General features: G+C 36.6%; 2 protein-coding genes across 3 annotated transcripts; one reads left to right on the top strand and one right to left on the bottom strand.

Moving 5' to 3' along the window:
- The first annotated feature begins 560 nt into the window (after positions 1-560).
- LOC104227064 (senescence-associated carboxylesterase 101) lies at positions 561-4,015 on the top strand. Of its 2 annotated transcripts, none has more exons than XM_009779197.2 (4): positions 561-912; positions 995-1,355; positions 2,015-2,593; positions 2,961-4,015. In XM_009779197.2, the coding sequence occupies exons 1-4, from the start codon at positions 902-904 to the stop codon at positions 3,753-3,755; spliced, it is 1,746 nt and encodes a 581-aa protein (XP_009777499.1). In that variant the 5' UTR covers positions 561-901; the 3' UTR covers positions 3,756-4,015. The 2 variants fall into 2 exon arrangements, with proteins under 2 accessions (XP_009777499.1, XP_009777498.1); XM_009779196.2 differs by having other exon boundaries at positions 565-912; positions 2,958-4,015.
- Positions 4,016-4,260: 245 nt separating this feature from the next.
- Positions 4,261-21,974, bottom strand: LOC104227063 (CBBY-like protein). Its single transcript, XM_009779195.2, has 11 exons — positions 21,675-21,974; positions 20,600-20,649; positions 20,327-20,390; positions 20,057-20,105; positions 19,882-19,950; positions 19,193-19,254; positions 17,508-17,588; positions 6,412-6,566; positions 6,218-6,302; positions 5,013-5,156; positions 4,261-4,553 (listed from the first exon to the last, which is right to left on the bottom strand). Exons 1-11 carry the CDS (start codon positions 21,914-21,916, stop codon positions 4,445-4,447), a joined length of 1,110 nt encoding a protein of 369 aa, XP_009777497.1. The 5' UTR covers positions 21,917-21,974; the 3' UTR covers positions 4,261-4,444.
- Between the last annotated feature and the right edge of the window lie 1,766 nt (positions 21,975-23,740).

Raw genomic sequence — 23,740 nt, 5'->3', positions numbered from 1 at the left:
AAGGACATTAAAATAAATAAATAAAAGAATGTTAAAAATCTGAGGGACATGTTGGCCTTTTTTCTATTGACATTGGTGAAATCAGAGATAGTCATAGAGCTTACTTTTTTGTTTTTTTTTCCATTCGGTATTCGGTATCTGCATCGAACCCGATTAGCTTTAAATTCGCACTGAAAAATTTCACATTGAGGTAAAATGCTCCCTAACAAACACGACTTCATATCCAGAGCTCAAACCCAAAAACGATAGAGCTTACTAGGTGCTACTAATGTAGGGGTAAAATTGTCTTTCTTCTATTTCCTCGCCTCTCCATTCATGACATTAATTTAACCAAGTGTTACATTCTGTGTTCACACTTGGGTAGCAACTCTTGAATGGTTGACACAAGTCCACTAACATAAGAATAACTTGATAACATAAGAATAAATTCGTCAAGAATAAAAACTACTAGAAAAAAACAATATTCCAAATGTGAATAATTGTATATTTATCATATATATTTTTCTTTCTTTTTTAAAGGAAAAGAACATGATGAAGTTATCCTCCATGCCTCAATGTAAAAGACAGATATTTTATTAAGTGAGCTAGCTATCAACCTCGTATTTATTGTGCATAATTTTGTAGTTATCATGTTATTGTTAATGATTCTATCACGTTATTTAATATTTCTAACATCGTCTTACACTTTGCTCCTAAAATGATAAAAAAGAAAATCATATTCTTTGATGGTTTTGAATAATTATATACGAGATTAATATTATAAGACATATATTAAAGTAATTCGTAGGTTTTTTGAATAGAATTATGGCCATGTAAATTGAGGAATTAGTTAACTTATTCCCACGCGTTGTTGACAAGAGCTGAAATTAGAAACCCAGTTTTCATGTGAAGCTGCTCTCCAATGGTGTCCTTGTAAGCCCATCAGCACTATTAATTATACTTATAGTCTTCAGTAAATTATTCTAATTGATTAGATCTCCATCTTCAATTCCAGGTATAGCACTGGATTGGAATTGGGCAATCTATTGGTAGGATCAGACCTATTAAATCATTCATGGGATGCAATTTCAAAGCTTCAAAAAGATGTGGATCAGAACCCATCTCTTCCCTTTTCTGTTAAATACCAAGTTCATGAATATCCACCAGCAAAGGGTTCTATTATCGCTTTTGTATGCTCACCCAATTGTGATGTAAATCAGTTGCAAGAAGAAGAGTTTAGAGAGCTTGTTTCTTCTGATGCAATTACGTCTTTTGATTTTCTCTGCACTAAAAGTAACAGTTCCGTTTCCCTTCATAAAGCTGCTTTTACCCTTTTTGCTTCTCTTGAGAATGAGCTCTCTCTTCTCAAACAGCAGGTACGCTGCCTTAAATTGTTATAATTTCCCTTTTTTCTTTCATGTATATTGAGCCTTAGCGCATTCGCATACTTGAAATTTTGAATATATATTCTCTGTGTTTCCGAAATGGAACAATTTGTTTGTCAGCTGGAGTCAATTGAAAATGTAATCTTGACTTGATCATTTAATTTGTGTTAATGTAGAGAATATACAGATTAAAGTTATTAAGGAATCATTTAAAAGGTATGATTTTTATAAGGTTTGAATTTTTATGAGAAGGTTTATGAGGAGACAGTTTAATGAGATTAGAAACGATGGATAACCAGAGAACTGTTAGATAGGAAATAAAAAAAAATTATCTCGTGTTTTGGGTCCACGTTGAGACCATAATGCAGATCAATTGTTTGAGTTTATACCCATATTAGCGTGTGGCTACATGCGCTTCAGCTTGCTAATGGGGTCGCTAATGTATTCAATAGACAAGTAGCTAAAGTTTAATTATCCCTCTTTAGTAGGGAGGACCAACAATAATAGTAACGAAACACCAGTTATGGAGGAAAGATAATAATGATTCCTCTTCAGTTTGTATTTTCAAATGAAGTGTAATACTGTCGGCTGGATTGTCTCTTAAATGTGTAACTGATTTTGGCGTTTTTGCTTTGTTTGCTTCGATGTAGTTCACCAGCCACCAGCCTCTAATTGTAACTGGACATTCTGTGGGAGGATCTGTTGCGTCTCTATTCACTTTGTGGCTGCTTGATAGCCTTCCCAGATATGGCGTGCAGCGTCTCCTCTGCATTACTTTTGGCTCTCCACTTCTTGGTAACAATGGCTTTCAAAAAGCCATATCAGAGCGTTCCGCCTGGAGTTCGTGCTTCTTGCACGTGGTCTCAGACAAAGATCCAATTCCAGGTTTTCTGATCCCAGAGTCAGACCATAATGCCTCCGCTGCTACCTTGACTACTCCGACCTGTTACATGCCATTCGGTATCTATCTCTTCTGCTCCGAATCAGGTTTCTCTTGCTTCGAGGAACCACAATCGATTCTGGAGTTGTTGATGATAATGAGCTCAAGATGTGCTGAAAGTCAAAACCCAAGCAACTGCTCTCAGGTTATTGATTATGGACATATCTTGGAACATCTAAGGAGCAAAGCTATTTGCAGGGGAATCGTAGAACTGCCTGACTCAATAGGCAATCCACTTCAAGCAGGAACCTACCTATTGCTAGAAGCAGCTGGAGTTGGAAAGTTACAGGTAAATACACTCAATTGCTAATTGTTCAAATTGTGTTGTTCCACTTTGATGGATCACGAGCATGAGTATTAACATCCTACTGAAGTACAGTATGAATTGGGGAAAGATAAAAACAGTTAGTCATTCAGGTGCATATACAAGTTGTGAAGAAAGAATTCTGTTGAAGCATTGATGGGAGTATAAGGCTATGTTTGTTGGTGGGCTAGGAAAGCTGTGGACATGAAATTAACTCAAGGCAAAAAATTGTGTTTCTTGATTAAATGGGCTATATTACTCCAGAATAGTTTATTCCTTTTGTAGTGTCCTCTTTTTTTTTTTTCCTGGTCTCCATACTTCATATTTTTGCCTCTAACTGCAACTGCAGCAGGAAGATGTTGACATGAGCTATCTTGCAACGGATATTGCGAAAAGGGCAGAGGTTCAGGCTAAACACAGGCAAAATATTTTTGATCCTTCCAAGAAACTAAGTACACTTAAAAAGTCCATGTCTTACCTGGAATGGTACATGAAGAACTCTTTGGAAGAGGCTGGGTATTATGACAAATATAAGCTCAGACGTTCTAGAAGCAGAGACGAGATTGAAAGCACAGAACAGCTTATCAAGCATCACAGAACTTTGAAACTGTTCTGGAAAAGAATGGTAGTTGAAGTAGAAACGATGCCTTGGAAAGAGGGGAGAAATCTCCGAAAGCGTTGGCTTTATGCAGGAACAAACTACCGAAGGATGGTTGAACCACTCGACATAGCAGAGTATTACTGTAGGGGGAAGAAAGATTATACAAGTCATGGAAGATCGGAACACTATAAACTATTGGAGGAATGGTTAACTGATGAAAATCTTCATGCATACCAGAGAAGTCAAGCCTCTAGTCTTACGGTTGATTCTTGCTTTTGGGCTTATGTTGAGGAAGCTGTGATTTCTTGTGAAGTGTTGAGGGATGGACCAAGTAGCTCACAAGACCAAGAATCAGCTAGAGAAAACCTGATCAAATTTGAGCAGTATGTAGTGGACATGATTAATAACTTCTTGGTATCTCCTGAGATTTTCTTGCCTCAAAGCAGCTTCATGCGGTGGTGGAAAGAGTATTGCAGAGTAGTAGGAGATTCATATACTTCAACCTTGAGTAATTTCATGAAGGATGACTTTCGTAGATATGCTTAGCAAATTATATCTGTATAGGAGATTTGTTCAGAAAGCATATCCTAGTTGTAAGAGCACCTTTTTCCCCCCTCGTTGATTGTGTGAATAGTTGAGTAACAAGCAATAACTCATAAGTCTCGACTTAGAACTAGCTAAGTACTTTTCCTTTGGTTTTCTTTAACCTGTAACTGTATAATTAAGTTGCCAAAATGCTTAATTGCACTGCAAAGTAAAATTGTATCATGTAATCAAAATGATTTGGCTTTTCCTCCCTTTATTTATTAACAAAGCTCTCTTATAGAATGATTTGAGCTAACAATTCACCCAACCTTTTTTATGGGTTGATTTGAGTTGTGCCCATTTTAAGCCATCGATAGACGCATTACACTTTTTATAGGTCAAAATTTAAACTCATAACTTCATTGCTACCTATGGATAAGCACCCAATGATGTGGCCTAGTGGTCAATGAAGTCGGCTTAGAAAACCATAAGGTCTCAAATTCAGATTAAGAATAACACCCGAGTGTTTGAAAAAACTCTAGAGGTAAAATGAAGCTCAAAATTGCGAAGTATTTCAATAAATGGTACACTATAGAAAGTAAATGGCCGCTAGAGCAATGCATTTTACTTATAGTACATATCTCATATACCTAATTTTACAGCATCACAATTACACTCGCTTGAAAATTTTGAAGCAATTAGCTTTTGAATCAAACATCAAGACCCTGTATTTGCCGTAGCCTAGAAATCGATAGATCTCCACCACCAAATCCATCCATTATTGCTTTAGCTCCAGGAAACTCAGCTCGGGCGGTCGAACTTTTACACATCAACAAAAAGGATGTTATTTTTCAAAAAAGATGTCCATCAACGTTCATGCTAATATAACATTTAAACAGCACATTTAGAAAGCAAATTATCAGAAAGTAAATGAGCTAACATGGAATTAAGTACTATTTGTTGTTGTTAACTTATGTTAGGTCCACTGTTTTTCTTAAGAGTCCTTTTATTCTGGGTAGAGACTTGTATGTTTGTGTTGGATAAGGGCAAAATTTAGAGAAACTCTAGTACTAGGAACCCTTAATTTCCCTTAAAAGAACAAATTAATTAGTCCTGATATGAAATGAACCGATAAAGAGCATAATGGTTACATAGGATTTATATAGCCGATCCCAACTTGTTTGGGATAGAGGGAGTTAATTGCCTACTGCTAAAGACAGAACGTATTTCTACTGCATTCAAGATTTTGGTATTTAAATTTTTGATTGAAATATCTACCTGCTCCGGACCACAACGCAAGGCATGCCAATTCGCTCTGCTCCAGCAACCCCAGATTGACTTCCGGCAACAAGCACACAATTATCCACAGGTACATTGGCATATTCTGCCCCTGCCCGTAGTGCAGCCACGACATTCTTCATTCTACATTAGATGAAGATAAAGTATTAGACTTGACCACATTTACCAGCCACTAAATAGCTAAACTGTTGCAGACTTGCTGTGTGCCAAATTGCACGATGCACTCAATACAAATATGCATGAATTTGCAGATTAATTGTCCCCAAATATTTCTGAATACTCTGGCTTGAACTACATATAGCTCCAAACGCGAGCAATATGATCCAGTATGTTGCATGGACTCTTATTTTTCCTTTGATATACAGGTGTCCAACAGGTACAACATCGGTATATGGCTATTTCACAACAGATTCTTTTTTTTTTTTTTGGAAAATCGTGGTGTCCGGGCCAGCTTATGCGCACCTCGACTAATTTCACATGATACCTGCTACGTCCCACCAGCAGTAGGTACCCCGTCAGTATATGAATTCCCGATACACTGAAAGGAGGTCAGCATGTGAATTCATGATACACTGAAAGGAGGTCAGCATATGAATCCACAATAATATCTAGTAGTTGCATTCAATTCCGTGTAACCCCAATGATTCAGCAGTTGTTCTTATGATTTAAAGATGCTCTTTAACAAATAGAAAGATCACCTACTAGTTTGGCCAATGTGATTTCGAAACCAACGATTTGGCATGATCCTTCAGAATACACTGTAAAAACTTGCATAAAACTGATCTTACATCTATCAGATAAAAACCTTCAGCCAATATTTGTATCTTAGTCCATGTAACAAGGTTGTAATAGCACAAATGTTATCAATAAGAAGCTAACCTGTTACGTGTTTAAAATGATCTACCAGTAAAAAAGGAGAAGAATCTCTTTACACCAGAGGTTTTTTTTTTCCTGACAACTCTGATTAGATGAGTTAATTCATAGAAAATAATTTGTTTTCTCCCTTTGGCATATCTCAAACTACGTCAAAGATTTAAATGTGGTTGATTTATTGATTTTTGATAAGTTCCATCAAGCATCTTCATCCAGGTAATATGATGTCATATGGTGTAAAACTGAAGATGTATCCATCAAAACAACCCAAAAAAAGAAAAACCAACAATGAAGAGAATGATAGGACTAACTCTTCACTTGAAGTAGTATCAATGTCCACACTCAACTTTAGCATGGAAGCAACCTCCTTAGCAATTCTTTGCTCCTCTGCAGAAACTGGGCCAAAACAATATAGAGGTATGTACTTTCTTATAATGAGATATGGTAAAATAGAGACAACCAGCTTATGCAATGAAAATTCACCAGATTGTCCGAGGCAATTTACCTGCTTTTCTTGCTTCTTTAGCCAGTTGCTCGCCTAGGTCAGATGCCACTCCTTCACCAAATACAAGTTGGCCATAGAAACTTTGCTTTACCTCCTCCATTCCAAGTATTTTTATCCTTGCCATTTTATCATTTCCAAGCTTCTCAATGATGGATCTGTAGTGAATCAACCAACTGGTTACTCTTTTCATTAATTGTAAGAAAGAATGCAGTAGGAACACTGTTATGGAATTACTACACATGCCAACTACAGTCATTTCAATTATCTGTTACAAAACTAGCTTCACCTAGGAAAAGGCCAGATGCTAAGGTGATAGCACTTCTCAAGTTATTCCTAGTGTCTGCCAGAGGTTAGAGGTCTTTAGCAACAAATGATTCAAACTTGAAACTTCATTCATCTTCTACCATTCAGACGAATGCTAATGCAGTTACAATTCTCGCTTCCCTGCCACATTTTTAACTATTTGGATGAACGAAATTCAGTTTATGCACAAAGAACATGCTATAGGTTATTTCTTTATTACAACAACAACAACAACAACGACCCAGTGAAATCCCATTAGTCGGGTCTGGGGAGGGTAACGTGTATGCAGACCTTACCCCTACCCCGAGGGGTAGAGAGGCTGTTTCCGAAAGACCCTCGGCTCAAAAAGACGAAAAGAAGCAATATATCAGTACCATCAATAGAAACCATAGAACAAATAACAGCATTACTAGAACCAGAAAATAGATGAAAAGTAAAACAATAACCGGTAGATAAAGCCCGACACTAAGAGCCCGTTTGGATTGGCTGATTTGAAGTAGCTGATAAGCATTGTGCTGAAAAGCACTTTCAAGTGCTGAAACTAATTTAATAAATAAGCAATTAAGTGTTTGGATACAGGTGCTGAAATTGATAATAAGTTGCTGCAACATTTGATAAAAAAGTGCTGAGAAACTCTTTTTCTCTTAAAATGACTTAAATAACCTTAGAACTGTTTACACTTATAAGGGCGTAATTTCTTCAAAATTTTAGATTCTAAATCGATCCGAATACAAAATATTCTATTTGTCAGTTTATTTTAAATACAACTGTGCTTAGATAAGATAACTTTTATGATAAATATAATTTATTTTATGATAAGCATATAATCATAAGTTATTGTAATAATTAATAAATTGACAAAAGTTTCTCAGCAAAAAATAAACCTAAATAGGACAAAATATTTGAAAAGAAACAAACATTGTCTTCATCACCTCAACACTTAGAAAGCAATACACAAAAAAAATTAATATGTCCTTATTACAACAGTTCAAAGATTAATACACAATCACATAGATACAAATATGCAAAGGAATAGAGATTTGCCTATCTTAAAGAGCCAATGAGCATTGCAGACTTAAAGAGAGGGGGGGATTGGTTGAAACAACACTTGAGGCAAAAATCTTGATCAAACTTAAAGTGCTTATAAGCTAAAAATTCATAAGCTGGGGGTGACCAACTTATGGCTTTTGGCTTATTTTTGACTTATAAGCACTTTCAACTTTGCCAAATGCGTAGATAAGCCGAAAAGTGCTTATAAGCTAATTTGACCAACTTATAAGCTTAGCCAAACACCCTCTAAGAGGGACAAAAGAGTAGTGTGAACCCAACATTAACCACTAATTGTAAAGATCCGACTAGTCGTTTTGAGCATTTGCACTTCGCTTGGTGGTTTGAGGTCATGAGTAGCTCTATACGATGAATTATGACTTATGTGTATCGTCGGTTTTGGTTTTCGGGTGATTCGGAATTAGTTTGGAAGAATGAATTTCATGCTTGAAGCTTTAAGTTGGAATAGTTGACCAAGTTTGACTTTTATGTACTTGACCCCAGAATGGAGTTTTGACGGTTCCGTTAGGTCCAGATGGCTATTTTGGACTTGGGCGTATGGCCGAATTTTATTTCGGGTGTTTCTAGAAGGTTTCGGCACTATTTGGCGAAAGTTGAAAATTTAAAGGTTTGAAATGTTCATAACTTTGACCGGGAGTTGACTTCGATGTTATCGGGTTTGGATTGTTGTTCCGGGAGTTGGAATAGGTTCGTTATGTCATTTGGAACTTGTATGCAAAATTTGGATTCATTCTGGATTGGTTAGGCTTGAATCGGACGCTTGGTTCGAAATTTGAAGTTTATGAACTTAAGAGAATGATATTGATTGACGATTCGTGGTTTTGATGTTAATATATGTGATTTGAGGCCTCGAGTAGGTCCGTAATATGTTTTGAGACTTACTGGTATGTTCGGACGGGGTCCCGAGGGACTCGGGTAAATTTCGGGGTGGTTTCGGACCATTTCTAGGCCACTTTTAGTTGTTAGTTTTTGGTCACAGGGGTGTGCATCGCGATCACTGACTATGGGTCGCGTTCGTGAAGAGCAATTTGCTTTTTTGGGTATTGTGAATCGCGATCGCGGAAGCATTTTCGCGATCGCGTAGAAGAAAATCTTGTTGCCACTGACCCGACTTTGGAAGCTTATATCTTGCAATCTATATGGAATTTGGAGATGATCCAAAAATAAAAGTTATAGTCCTTTGTGTCTAGTTTTCAGAAAATCAAACCGTTTGTCATTTGGAGTTTTGTACAACAAGTTATGGCTGATACACTACAAGCTGTTTGAGAAGAGTTTGGGAAGGTGTGGAAATTTGTTCATCGCGGTCGGGGGCAAATGGCCATGATCGCGAAGGGTAAAATGTGTGCTAGAAAATTTTTGAATCGCGATCGTGAGGTTGGTGACCGCGATCATGAATAGTACCTCTGGAACAGTGTTTAAACTACTCTATTTCGAAGGTCTTGGTCATTGTATCATATTTTGAGCTATGGAATTCGGTTTGAGAGATTTTGGAAGCAAATTTCACCACATGGATTGGAGTAAGGGGTCGTTTGGTAGGGTGCATAAGAATAATGATGAATAGGGTGTATTAGTAATGCTGGTATTAGTTATGCTTGCATTAGTTATGCTGGTATTAGTTATGCTGACATATTTCTTATTCATTGTTTGGTTTGATGTATTAAAGTATTGCACAATTTCTAAAAGAATTGTTTGTTTATAAAAATTCCCTCAAAACTAGTACTTTTTAAAAGAAACATATGTTGAGAAATATTTTTATATGAAAAGTTTACAAAAAATCATTTGATTTGTCTACCTATATTGTAAAATAAAATTAAATATTTATTTATAAAAAAGAAAATATGCTAAGTATTTCTTTATTTACTAGGGATATAATTTTATTTCTCACTATTTGGATTATTTTGGACTTGCATTAATATACTAACTAGCATATTTTAATCAAGCATAAATTTTGAAGGACAATTTTGTCTTTAACTAAGCTAATGCATGCATTAAAACTCATTGCATTGCTAATACCATTGTTTTCTATGCATTAGTTATGCATAGGATAATACCAAATAGGATGTATAACTAATGCTTGCATAACTAATGCATATGTTCAAGATGTGTACCAAACAATGTATTATTAATACACAAAGCTAATGCATGCATTATTTTATCTAATGCATCCTACCAAATGACCCCTAAGTGTTTTATACTCGGTTTTGTGTATATTTCATGAATCTATATTCGATTGTGGCATTTGGATTACGAATTTTAAAGAGAAATTGGGAGATTTTGTCTAAACTTTCCCAAAGTGAATTTTTGAGGTTTGAACATCGATTCAGAGTCGTATTTGAGTGAAATTAGTATGGTTGGACTCGTAATTGAATGGGTTGTCGGATTTTGTGAGTTTTATTGGGTTTCGAGGTGCTGGCCCGGGTTTGACTTTTTGGTTGACTTTGAGTAAATGTGTAAAGATTCAACCTTTATCATTTGGGATTATTTCCTTACGCATTATTTGATGTATTTGAGTTGCTTTTGGCTAGTTTCGAGCCGCTTGGAGGTTGATACGCGCGGGATGGCATTTCTAAACTTTTGTTTGGCTTGCTCGGTGTTGGATTTGGCTCGTTCAAGGTAAGTAACAAATCTAAACTTGGATTTGAGGGTATTTAATCCTCGGAACTATGTTACAAGAGATGTATTAAGGTGACGCACATGCTAGGTAACGAGCGTGTGGCGTGCACCGGGAAAATCATGATTCTAGATGACTATTAGACTATGACCGGATTTGTTTTGCTGTCATATCTTGTTACATCCATGTTCTCCCTACTTGTTTGATTATATGAGCTGTGAACCATGTTAGAAATCATGTTTAGGCCATGTGCTTATTCGGTTGAGACCTAATGAGGTCATTTCTGTTGTTTTGAGTTATCTGCACAAACTGTATTTATATACTAAGTCATGATTCCTCATTTGCATATCATATCTCAGTTTCTGTTCATCATTCATTGTAACATCATTCAGTATTTGAGTGGTATGAGATATGTGAGCCCGTGAGACTAGAGAGATTTGTAACTGAGTTAGGGCCTGAGGGTCGTGCTATGAGTGATATTGTGGATTGGGCTGCACGCCGCAGCATGCCATATTGACTTTATATATATTGTTATAATATGGATCGGGTTGCACGTCGCAACAGGCCTTATACTTTATTATTATGGAATCGGACTGCACGCCACAGCTGGCCATATTGGCTTTACATTAGCGCTTGGGCAGGATCCGCCCCTCCGGAGTGTGACATACCAGCAATGAGCGCAGGTACCGAGTGCGGAGTGACTAAGTGCCTAGTGATTGAGTGTGATGGGTGAGAGTGTGAGACAGTGAGATTGAGTACTCTGAGAGTGTGAGTACATGGGTTTATCAATGTGATGCATTACATTTGACATGCATACTTGGCATGTAGGTATAAAGATGTATTTCCTCATGCTATGAGGTATTGTGACATTCATGACTTGACATGCAGGCATAGAGATGTACTTTCCTCATGCTATCTGATAAGCAGTGGCCAGGCCCAGGCGACTGTTTACCAAAAACACAGGTCTCCGCAAAGTCGTATGACCATGTATGGGGGCTGACGCCTACCCTGTGCTGGAAGGTCAAGGAAGTTGGTGACCTAATGACAGGGGAGCCGACGATCGAAGCCCCGGTGAACGACGGTCGTAACTATAACGGTCCTAAGGCAGCGAAATTCTTTGTCGGGTAAGTTCCGACCCGCACGAAAGGCGTTTTTGTTTTGTTATTTTTTTTCTTTCTTCTCTATGATCCCAAAACTTCACATAATACGTATCATTACTTTCTCGTCTCAATTTTTTTTTCAATTTCTAAACAACTAAATCGGTTGTTGAAAGTTTTGGGGAAAATTAGAGTTTCCTGATATACTCATATTTTGGTAATTTCGGTAAAAGATTTGGGTTTTACTGTTATACCTAAAAAGCATGCCTGCTTTCTGTAATTGTGAACGAGCTGAACATAATATCTTTGAGTTATTACTTGCATTATTTTTATTATATTGTTAGAAGTTGTTCTTGGCCTTTGGTGTTGAACTCTGACTTTCTCCTGAGCTCGTCGCTACTTTCAACCTAAGGTTAGGTTTGTTACTTATTGAGTATATGGGTTGGTTGTACTCATACTACACTTCCGCATCTTGCATGCAAATTTAGGAGGTGATGTTGGTGTGTATGGCGAAGCTGGCATTGAAGATGTACCTACGTTTCAGCTATGGCTGCCTCTTGTTCTTGGTAGCTTTAGATTTATAAATCTGTTTATGTATACTTCGAACAGATGATCTATTTCTTTCATACTAGCTTTGTAAACTCTAAATCTTAGAAGCTCATGATTTGTACTGCCAGTCTTTTGGGAGTTGTATAAAATTCAGTTATTTCATTTTTTGCTCTTATCATTATCATTATATTATGGTTTATTGTTATTTGGCTTATCTAGCGGGTTGGGTTAGGTGTCATCACGATTTACGACTAGTGAATTTCGGGTCGTGACACTAACAGTTTAAGACTAAGTCCTAATAGACTAGCCCCACTCAGGTGCGCCATAGAAATATGCACAACTACCTCCTAACCTACAACCTTAATGCTCGACCTCCACAACTTCCTGTCTAGGGTCATGTCCTCGGTAATCTCAAGTCACACCATGTCCTGCCTGATCACCTTTCCCCAATACTTCTTAGGCCGCCCTCTACCTCTCTTCGTACCCACCAAACGCAACCGCTCACACGTCCTCACCGGTGCATCTGGGCTTCTCCTCTGAACGTGCCCGAACCATTTGAGCATTGCTTCCCGCAGCTTGTCATCCATGGGGGTCATGCTCACCTTCTTCCGAATATCTGCATTCCTAATCTTATCCATCTTAGTGTGCCTGCACCTCCACCTCAACATCCTTATTTCAGCTACTTTCATCTTCTGGATATGTGGGTTCTTAATTGGCCAACACTCAGCCTCCATACAACATGACCGGTCTAACCACCACTCTATAAAATTTACCTTAGAGAATCGGTGGCACTTTCTTGTCACACAGGACTCCAGACGCTAACCTCCACTTCATCCACCCCACCCCTATACGGTGTGCGACATCCTTGTCGATCTCTCCACCCCCTGTATAACCGACCCAAGGTGCTTGAAATTTTCCCTCTTGGGGATTACCTGTGATTCAGGCCTCACGTCCAATCCCGCTTCCGTCAGCTCGACGATGAGCTTTCACCCAAAATTATCTAAAGCTAATGGTTGATATAGACGTGTTGGCCAAAAGAAGATTAGTAAGCATAGTAGCATAATAAGAACTGACTAAATATTGAAAACTAAAGCATGTTCAACAATCAAACACTTATATAATTTTGTTACTTATTTTGGAGACTTAATTATTTTCTTATATTTCATAACATTACATAAAAAATAATTTTCCCATAACCAACATTATGTAAAAATTGTTTAAGTTTCTATAACACATACAAACAACAACGTCCATAATAAGACCACATAATTGTTATGTACCAGATTCAAGAATGGAAATTTTTCTTTTGGGATAAGGTTCAAATATACCCCTAAACGTTTGCGATTTGTCTTACATTTTCCCTCCGTTCACCTATCCATCCATGAAAGCCCCCACCATTATTTTTTGTCTCAAATATGCCTCCTACGACTGACGATTTTCGATCGTGGAAAACTTGGTCTGATTTGGCTAATACAATGGAAGTGTACCTCTCCGTAAATTCGGATTAAGTGTGGATGTGTTATGAGTATTGATATGACATTTTAGACATGTGAAGTCCTATCGGGATGAGTATGGGTAAAAATAGTTGTTATGGAATCAGAACGGAGAGTGAGGTGCATAAGATTCGATAAAAGCGACTAAGTTTATGGAATGTCTGTTTTCCAACCTGATTTAGAGAAATACGTTAGGAATTTGAGAAAACTTAAAATATGAAAGTTGTAGTCCTTTGAAATACCTTTCCAATGATATATTGTGGAGTCGATCTCTGCGCAAAGAGTTATGTGCGTTTTACTGGACAATGCGCAATCTGCGCGCTCAACCATAATGTGCGCTTCTTGGCAGTGCCATTGCCCTTGCTGCGCATTCAGGTGCGCGGTTGGGCCTTCAGCTGCGTAGAGGCGCACCTGGGAAGTCAATTTTAAAAGCCTTACCTCGTTCCCTACACCCTAAACACGTAAATTTGCTCTAGAAAGGGAAGCTCTCAAGAACCCAACTTCCTCCAAGGTCGATCCATCATCCCAGGGAAGTTCTAATGATGATTTTAAGTTAATTTCAATTCTCCAACACCTTATTAACATGGGTGAACCCTTCAAATCATTAGATATTCGATTGGGGCATCATTGCTGAGAAAAGAAACCCTAGACTTCGAAATCAAGAGGATTGAACTTCAAAAAGGTAATGCTTCTAATCCCAAATCATTTACAGTCATGAATTGATGAGTTCTTGCGAGAATAGTATATATGTTTGATAAAGAGAAACATACGAACTATGCTAGGGTTTTGGGTTGATTGACTTAAGATTGTTGTAATCATCTGGGTGACGAGAAATTGGGTTAGTTACATCTATTTGGGATTGTAGAAGCACCTAGAAGTAGTAGAATGAGAATTGGATGAAAAAAACACCATTAATAAGGGCTATGAAGCTTTATGCCCATAAGGTGTTAGATAAAATGCATAAATGACTAAAACATGAGCATAGTGCTAATATTGGTTCCTCTTGATATACATTGCCATAGATTATCGTTGAAAGAGGCGACGAACATTGTGATATGCTTAAAAGGCCAGAGTTAAGGTATCTGCGGCTAACTCTCTATATTTAGGAATGTTGATGATTCTCCCTACACTACATTTCTTTTACAATGTTACTAACTGCCTCAGAAATAGTTAAGCCTAGTTCTTTGAATAGTTACAGAGCTTCTATTCTCTAGCTTCGTAACTCGTTCATGACTTTCATTATGAATGTTGTGAGCTCAGTGCGTAATCAATATAGACTTGGGTTTGATGCTCATAAGTCTCGGTCTAGATTAATCAACATGTCATAAACAGTTAAAGCTTCAGTTATAATAAATCAGTTTATCATGAATACATGTCTTAGTCTAGCCCTATTCAGCGTTCCAGTGTCATGTAACTCAATATGATTCAATATTTCAACATCATGTATTGCAGTATGATTCTCAGTTCCTGAATTTAAATCCATGAATGTTGAACACCTATATTTGGGCTTGAGGTTGTAGTTTACGCTTTATGCATCTTTGGGCCTGAGGCCGTAGTTCTGTATATGTATACTTGGGCTCGAGGGCGTAGTTTGTGCACATATATATTGGGTCTAAGACTGTAGATTATTCATTCAGATAAACGGATGGTTCATCATTCAAGACAGGGAGTATTCATATCTTTGCTCCATTATTCAGTTATCAGTTCTCAGTTTTGAGTTATCAGTTATCAGTTCAGTTTCAGTATTTACAATTCTTTCTTTCAGTTGTTTACATACCAGTGCAATTCAAATGTACTGACGTCCCTTTCGCCCGTGGCCTGCATCTCATGATGTAGGTAATGATTTACAGGTTGATGATTCAGAGCGCTAAGATTCTCGTACCAGCTAATTGGTTAGCCCCAGTTCTTTCGGAGCATTATCATTACTTTGCAGTCTTTCAGTATTTACAAACAGTTGTGTATTCAATACTTCATTAGAGGCTTTATAGACTAGAGTAACAGTAACACAAAGTCACATGCTTTTCATGTTAAGCAATGTTAGCTACATATATGTTTCAAACTTATATTAGTATTTTCGCACTTTGATTTATATCATTCAGACTTTCAGTATATCAACATGTGTTAGTTTATCTTCCTCATTCAGTATGTTATGATATCACATGTTGGTTCAGCCAGCCAGTTGGTTCGCTCGGTCCCACATAGTCAAGCATCGGGTGTCGTGTTACGTCCAGGCCCAGGTTCAAAGCGTGACATGAAGCCACATATGGGTATCATTTGGACATTTATCTATTGCTTGGGGGTATATTTGGACCTTATGTTGTTCAGGGGCATGCTTAAATTATATAAGAGGATATGTATAAACATATTTGATAGTTTAGGGATAAAACTGGATCTTTTGTTTGTCCATATGGCTTCATCACTTCATCGTGACAAATGTCAGAGCCAAACTGGACAAATGCTAGTTGGAGGAGCATAGTTGAGATGAACGATAACAGTGAGAGCTTTCATGGACTGATAGTCTGGAAAATGTACGGTAAATTGGATGCTTCAGGGGTAAATATGAACTCCCCCTCCCCCCTTTTTGTTTTAAAGGTGGTATCAAAGCCAACTTGCGAGCACCTTCCACTGGGGATCCACTACTTCTCACTAGCACATGTATCAGGTAACTCTATCTACCAAGGCTTAGCTAAATGAGAATCACCTAGTGTTTTTTTGTCTTGCTGAGGTTTGAACCTTGGTCTCCCATTGTTTTCATCTACTAGGGGTGACTACTAAGCCACACCCTTGGGTGCTTCAAGGAAAGGAAATTTGACACTGGCATCTTCGGAAATCCAACAATTTTAAGTGTTCAGCAAGAGTAATTTCAGTCTTTAGATGTTAGACTTCACTTTTTCAGTTTTATTCGTAAAGGAACTTAAGAGTTAAAATAAAGGCGCAATACATAGGCGGCTACTTAAACTTGTCAAATATTTTCATCTAGATACCTCAACTGAGACTTGTTTCTATTAGATACCCTAATATTATTGAATATGTGCCTATTAAACACAACAAGCTGACATGGCCAAAAAACTATTTCTCACTAATTCTAGGCGTGTGAGAAGTTCAAAATTCTCATTTTTTTTCTTTTCTTTTCTTTTTGAAAAGAACTAATTTTTCAGAAATCATTGCTCCGCCATAGCCACCACTACAAAAAATTTAGCCACCAACAAAATTCGACCATCACAAAAACCCAACCACCACAAACACTTCTAGCCAGCATTCTATTTTAAACACCACTACTTTGTTACCACTGCCACCACAAGAAATTCAGCCGTCAATTAATGAAATCCGACCATCACAGTACCTCTAGCCATCGTCCATTTTCTCTTCTCTTTAAATCACCACCATGAGCGCACCATCGGATCTCCTCCTTAAAACACTACCAGAATCCTTTAAAGGGAGTGAGAGTGGGAGGGGAGGGGGAAGAAAGGAATTTTCTGAAAATAAAAGAAGAAAGGGAGGGAACTGGGTGTCAGGAAGAAGAAAGGAAAGGTAGGAGGAAGAAGAAAGGTAGGACGGGGAGGGGGATTTGGTGCGACCGTAAAAGGGCTTGCGGCGCGCCGGCGACCATAGAGGGGTTGGCAGGGATTTCTTTTTCTCTTTTAAATAGATTTTTTCTTTTTCTTTTTTAGCTAAGAAGTTATTTTAAGTTTTATTAATGTCAAAAGCCATGTGGCTTTTTTTCATTGATAATTTTTGTCAAGTCAATGCGTTTGAAAATCACGCACCATATTTTATTTACTGATTAACTTTTTGTGTTAAATAGACACATATTCTATAAGGTTAAAGTATCTAATAGGAACAAGCCTCAGTTGAGGTAGCTAGATAAAAATATTGGACAAGTTTAAGTAGACGCTTATGTATTCCGCCTAAAATAATATGTTTCTTACAGATTCAAATTTGAAATGCAAAACTGAGTTGTAATTAGCATTAAACCTGGCTGGTTTTTCCCCACATTTACAGTATGATGTCAGCATCACTACTGGGACTCCTTCTTCATAAGCCTCATCAATAAATCTGCAAATTGCATAGGAGAATTATTATGAGAAATATAACAAAAATAAGGAAGATCAACCTAACAAATTAATAAAAATAGACCATGGCATAAAACCATCTTTTACACTGGTAATCGAGGAGGTAAGCTAGAGAGTTATCCTGATAACGTAACGCCAAATATTCTTACCTTAAACTCCTCCTTCGGAAAATAATGAGAATTATCTTTGAAAAGTAAACTCTTATGGCATTTGAAAATGATACAACTAAATCTATGAATCAATAATGTGATAAACTTTATTTCACTCATGAACTACATCATATTGAGGAATAGTCGAATGCATTGGCGTACAACCAGATACATAGAGGCAAGACACACATGCTTGTATACACTAAATCTCTTCTGATTTCTTAAGTTCACTATTGTTATAAATTTAATAATTGTAGTTGGAGTGCAACCACTTCCAATAATTCAAATGATGCTACACTCATTTTTAAATAAACTCCGCGTCCATTAAATCTATGAATGGAAAAAATAAATAAAAACACTATCTTGCATGAAGGTGGATGAGTATATCTGTATATGGCACCTAACATTCCTAGGACATGATAAGGATGCTTAGCTACTATACCAGCATAGCGTATGACAAATACTGTTGAACTTTGGAAATATAAAAAGCTAGGTAACAAAGATAAGAAAAGAGAAAACACATGTACACCTTAATCATATAGTTGAAGAATTAGATACTCTTAACAGAGGCTCCGAATTCCAAAGTTTATTGAATGAGAAATGGAAAAGATGAAGGTCAAAGAATTGTTATGAGGGCTTCTTTGGCTACAGATATGGGGTTGTTCATGGTACACATAGCAAGTGAAAAATGCAATATACTTGTCACGAAAGGAGGAGGACCTTAGGAATAACCTACTATGGAAGGCTACAAAAAGCACCAACGGAGCAACACATAATTACGAAAATATCAAAAACTTATGACAAATTCCTAGAAATTTACTCACAAATCTCCGCAATTGATTGAAAGAATAACTGAGTATTTTGCAAGATGCATGCCACGACTCCATTCTGATACAGACTACCACCAAACATTGAGGACAGCAACTTGAAATTTTAAGATGAGTAGGACACCAACTCAAATTGAATAACATTAAATAACCTATGCTTTTGAGTGGGTTCTCTCTAACAGTTTCTGAAAATAATAGGAGAAAAACCCCAATAGCCTCAATTTTTAATGAAAATAAACTTAAAACCTGACAGCAATATTAAAATCAACATATAAATCTTTAAACAAAATATGGAACATGATTCAGAGCTTCAACCGCATGGATGGAAATATTTCTCATTTTTTTACACTTACCGCGCACAGCATTACCCAAAAACTGCTTATAGAAAAGAATGGAATAACCATAAGAAACCTCACTCTGATACAAGGTAAAAGGAGAAATCATCAGCATGTCTCATAAATCACTGATCTTCAGAATAAGATTTTTTTTTTTTTTTTGATATGTATCCAGACTAAGATATTACTTCATCATGTAATAGAAGATCGTCTGAGGAGAATACATTATACATGTAACACATGGACAAATGACTTTTGTCTAGAAAGACTACTCACTCTTCAACACCAGGTCTTAAAGGTAAAGATTTTGACATGACCAGTTCATCCAATGCAATTTTCTGCAAGCAATGAACCCATCGTTCAGATTATTCAACCAACGAAGATCAAGTGAGCAATATTATGTTAAGTTAAAAAAATATCAAACTACTGCATAACAAGTTCCAATAAAGTAAAAAATAAAGGAGCCGGAAGATAACAAGTACCACACTGGATATAACAGTTAGTACAAGTGAGAAAACACAATAGCAAATTGATTTGAGTAAAAGCGGAAACTATTAAACCAGTGCAAAAGAAAACAAAAGAAAGGCGCAGGAAACAAGAACTATCAGATTGGATATAACAGTCCATATATGTACATGAAAACAAAAAAGCAATTTGATTTTAGTCAATGGAGCAGAGCTACGCGTGTCAACAGCTATATGAAATTACCTTTTCCTGAATGTCTTTTTGGGTTCTTATTCCGATAATGAGCCTACTGTCTTGTGTTTGGCTTACATTCAATTTGAAGCTCTAGGTTAGCCCTTTATAACTAGAGATGTGGGGCAGGAGCCGCAGGACTAGAGTTTGCAGATAACATGTTGGCAGCTGTGTATTACTACTGATATTCTGAATATATCTAACAAGGGGCACGATATCATATCATCATATGTTAAAAAAACTATTAAAATTTACTTTTGAATGCATACCTTTTCACGCAGAACACTTTTCATAAATGTCTCCTTCTCACTTGTGGGCAGTGATGTGGGCCAACCAATCTGAACAAAAAACAAGCTTATTTTAACTGGAGGGGGGGGGTGTACTTGAAAAATTTTTTAGAATGTATACAAGAACACATCTATGAACTTTTCCATGTGAGCTTACTCCGTTAAAAAACAAGACCAACATCCTTTCTTCATCACCCATGCTCTTCCTGGGGAAAGCAAGCACCGTATGTTTATGTCAATGCTCATTTAGTCAGAAGGACAATCTAAGATATCGTGGACTGAGGTCAAATATGAAACTAAGAAGGTTACAAATTCCGGAAAAGTTAAAATTTATTTAAGAGAAGAAATCAACTATGTAATAATACTCTTATTCAGAAACGATATATGCATGCCTCAGCTAAATCACGAAATCACCTCGACAACACACCTTACAAGATCCTGATAAACTGGCTGGCTCCAATTTGCACAGTCCAATCCAAGCTTCCGGAATGCTGACATTAGTAGAAGGAAAAAGACCTTTGGATTATCCAAGGTAGACTTGTTTTTATTTGTTATACATTAGCTTGTGCACTATACTGGTGCATTCAGTCATTAAGATTGACTTTCTTAATCATCAAGGAATAAAGATCATATCAGGAAAAACTTTCCCCTTAAGACATCTAGAATTTATTTGATAAAATAACAAAGAAATTTTCCCAACCTGCATTGAAGGCTTGACGGTTGCCCAAGCGATACACATCCATTAATACCCTAAGCAAATAAAAGTTGTCAAGGAAAGAAAGTAAAAAGGAAATAGTTACCATTAGAAGATGAAAGCAGAAAATGTTGCTGAAAATAAAATACAAAGAAATAAGCAGACAAAAACCTTGAACATAAAACCTCTGGGATTTGGAAACTCTAAAACTGAACCTTTCTACAATTCTGGTTTTCACCCCTCCAATTTGCCATAATATTCTGGATAATTCTAGCTTCCAGATTAAGAAAACCTTTGTGATTCGAAACTCTAAATGAACTTTCTTATAATGCAGTTTTTCTCATTTAAATGACCTTGCTTAAACATTAAGGAATCCGCAACATACAGAAACCAGTTCATAGGCAATAAAAAGGACTAGCAAAATGTGGAATACAACAACTAAGCCTCAACCCCATAAACCAGTTGTGTCGGCTATATGAATCCTCACATATCATGTTCCTATGTAAAAAAAATGATCCATGAGGATTCATCATGAATTGGCTAGTTTTACTGTGGCTGGCTGTCAGCCTACCACAACCCCCCTCCTTTTTTCGGATGTGGGATCGGCAATGTAAGCAAGCTTACACTGGAATACAATAGTGAAATGCGCGCACACACATTCTCTCCTACGCTTATTTCCTATGTGGTTCTACCAAAGTCAAGAACAGCAACAAGTTGATGATAAACCTCAAAATAGATCATATAAACCTTCCAGATTCAGCATAATTTCAATTAAATATTTGTTGGATTCTTCTTTTCTTTTTTCTTGGGGGGAGGGATTTGAGCATATTTTTCATTTCAGTCAATTTATATAATTCAGAAACTAAATTATGCAATAATCAGGCATACTTAATAGAAAACTTAACTATCCAGTTCAGCTTTTCCGTACACTTAAAATCTGTCCCTTAACTCTTCTTTTTCTTCTCACATTTGACTTCCAAATGTCAAACTTTCAACTTTTGTCACAATTAAATTTCAAAACTTCACACGACAGACAGGCAAAATGACAGTAATTACTTTAAATTACATAAAGAATGTGTACCCTTCAACTTCAAGGAGAAGAGCGAGTTGCTGAGGCGGTGTATCTTGGGTACTGCTGGAGAATGAGCTTGAGGAATTGACAGAACACCCATCACTGTACAACTTGCCAATGCTAGAAGTAGTGCTCAAGTAGTTTTTTGGAGGCAAAAAGGAGAGGGATTTTGTTGGAATGTTGTACAGTTTGGAAGAGTTGTTGGTGCTGAAACGGAAAGTGTTGAGAATGGGACATGAAGCTGTTTCCATAGCCACATTCACCACTACACTACACTACACTGAGATCGCATGTGCAAGTTTTTTCTAATAAACCGGCCCAACAGTCCAACTAGATTTTTCTCCTCCTTCACTTTCTCTATCCTTTTTTTTTTTTTTTTAGGAAACTACAGAAATAGCTCCAAATAGAAGATATATTAACAATTAGTCATTGAAAATAGTTATAAAAAATTATCAATGATAGTAAAAGATATTTTTGATACAATTAGTGAATAACAAAAAGAAATAAAAGCAAGCAATTTGATACAATTTTTTTTGGGTGCATTAAAAGTACAATAACACTTGTAAAGACGGGGTATTAAAAAAAAACTTTCCTAAATTTGGTTGAATTTTCCACTTTTATACTTCAATAACAGTCACACCACTCTATAAGAGCATCCCTATATAACAACACTTCACTATAAAAGCCAAGCTTTTTCGAAACCAATTTTCATATTATGTTATAATATATATTCTCTATAACAGCACTTCGTTGTAACATCCAAAAATATTCGAAACAAATAACGTTGTTACTAAGAGGTTTGACTATATACTATTATTTTTGTATTATTCTCGATTTTTTACATCTATTATCACTCTCGTGTCAAGTGGTGGCAAGGAGAGTGGTTTCAGCTCCTTGTTGTTACGTGAGAACAAATAAAAAGTGAAAATTGTTATAAATATATTATATTATGGATGTTCATTTAATACTTCGTTGTAAATAAGCTTCCTGAAGAAGCTTATCCATATGGGAATTCACCGTAAATATGTTTATCTATTTAGTACTCTATTGGAAATAAGCTTCCTGAAGAAGCTTATCACTTCGGTACCCGGTTATAGATAAACATTACCCCCGATAGAAGATTATTCATACCGGGTACAATGAACTTATCCTTTCAGTACTCCGTTATGGATAATCATTACCCCTAGTAGAAGATTATCTATATTGGGTACAATGAGCTTATCCATTTAGTACTCCGTTATGGATAAACATTGCTCTCAGTAGAAGATTATCCATATCTGGTATAGTAGCATCTTACACAGCAGCTTGCAGTAGCATCTTACACAGCAGCTTGCAGTAGCAACTTACACAACAACTACCTTTCTTATATAAATAGAAGAGATTTCAGTTCATTATGTACATCAGTTTGAAATCAAATAATATATCAGTTTCTCTCTATACTTGTCTTTACCTTACAGTCTTTATTTCATAACACGTTATTAGTACGAGACTCTGTCATCTCGAGCAAATACTTTGAAAGTATTAGAGGTACGAACTTTCTTTTCCTAAATAATGTCAAATCTTTCTAAACTTGAATTTGTAGCCCTGGATATATCGGGCAAAAGCTACATATCTTGGGTGCTTGATGCTGAAATTCATCTTGATGCGATGGGTCTAGCAGACACCTTCAAAGACAAAAATCAGGCATCAAACCAAGACTGTGCCAAAGCAATGATATTCCTACGTCATCACCTTGATAAAGGCCTGAAAATGGAATATCTTACTGTTAAAGATCCAGTCATACTGTGGAATAATTTAAGGATAGATATGACCACCTTAAGATGATCGTTCTTCCACATGCACGATATGATTGGACTCATCTAAGGCTACAAGATTTTAAATCTATCAGTGAGTATAATTCTACTATGTTCAGAATTATTTCCCAATTAAAATTATGTGTTGATAATATTATTGATCATGATATGTTGGAGAAAACGTTCGCTACTTTTCATGCCTCGAATATGCTCTTGCAACAGCTATATCGAGAGATGGGATTTAAAAAGTATTCTGAATTTATCTCACATCTTCTTGTAGTC

Source organism: Nicotiana sylvestris, chromosome 2 (assembly GCF_000393655.2).
Source record: "Nicotiana sylvestris chromosome 2, ASM39365v2, whole genome shotgun sequence".
NCBI lineage: Eukaryota > Viridiplantae > Streptophyta > Magnoliopsida > Solanales > Solanaceae > Nicotiana > Nicotiana sylvestris.
This window is presented reverse-complemented; position numbering and strand designations above follow the sequence as displayed.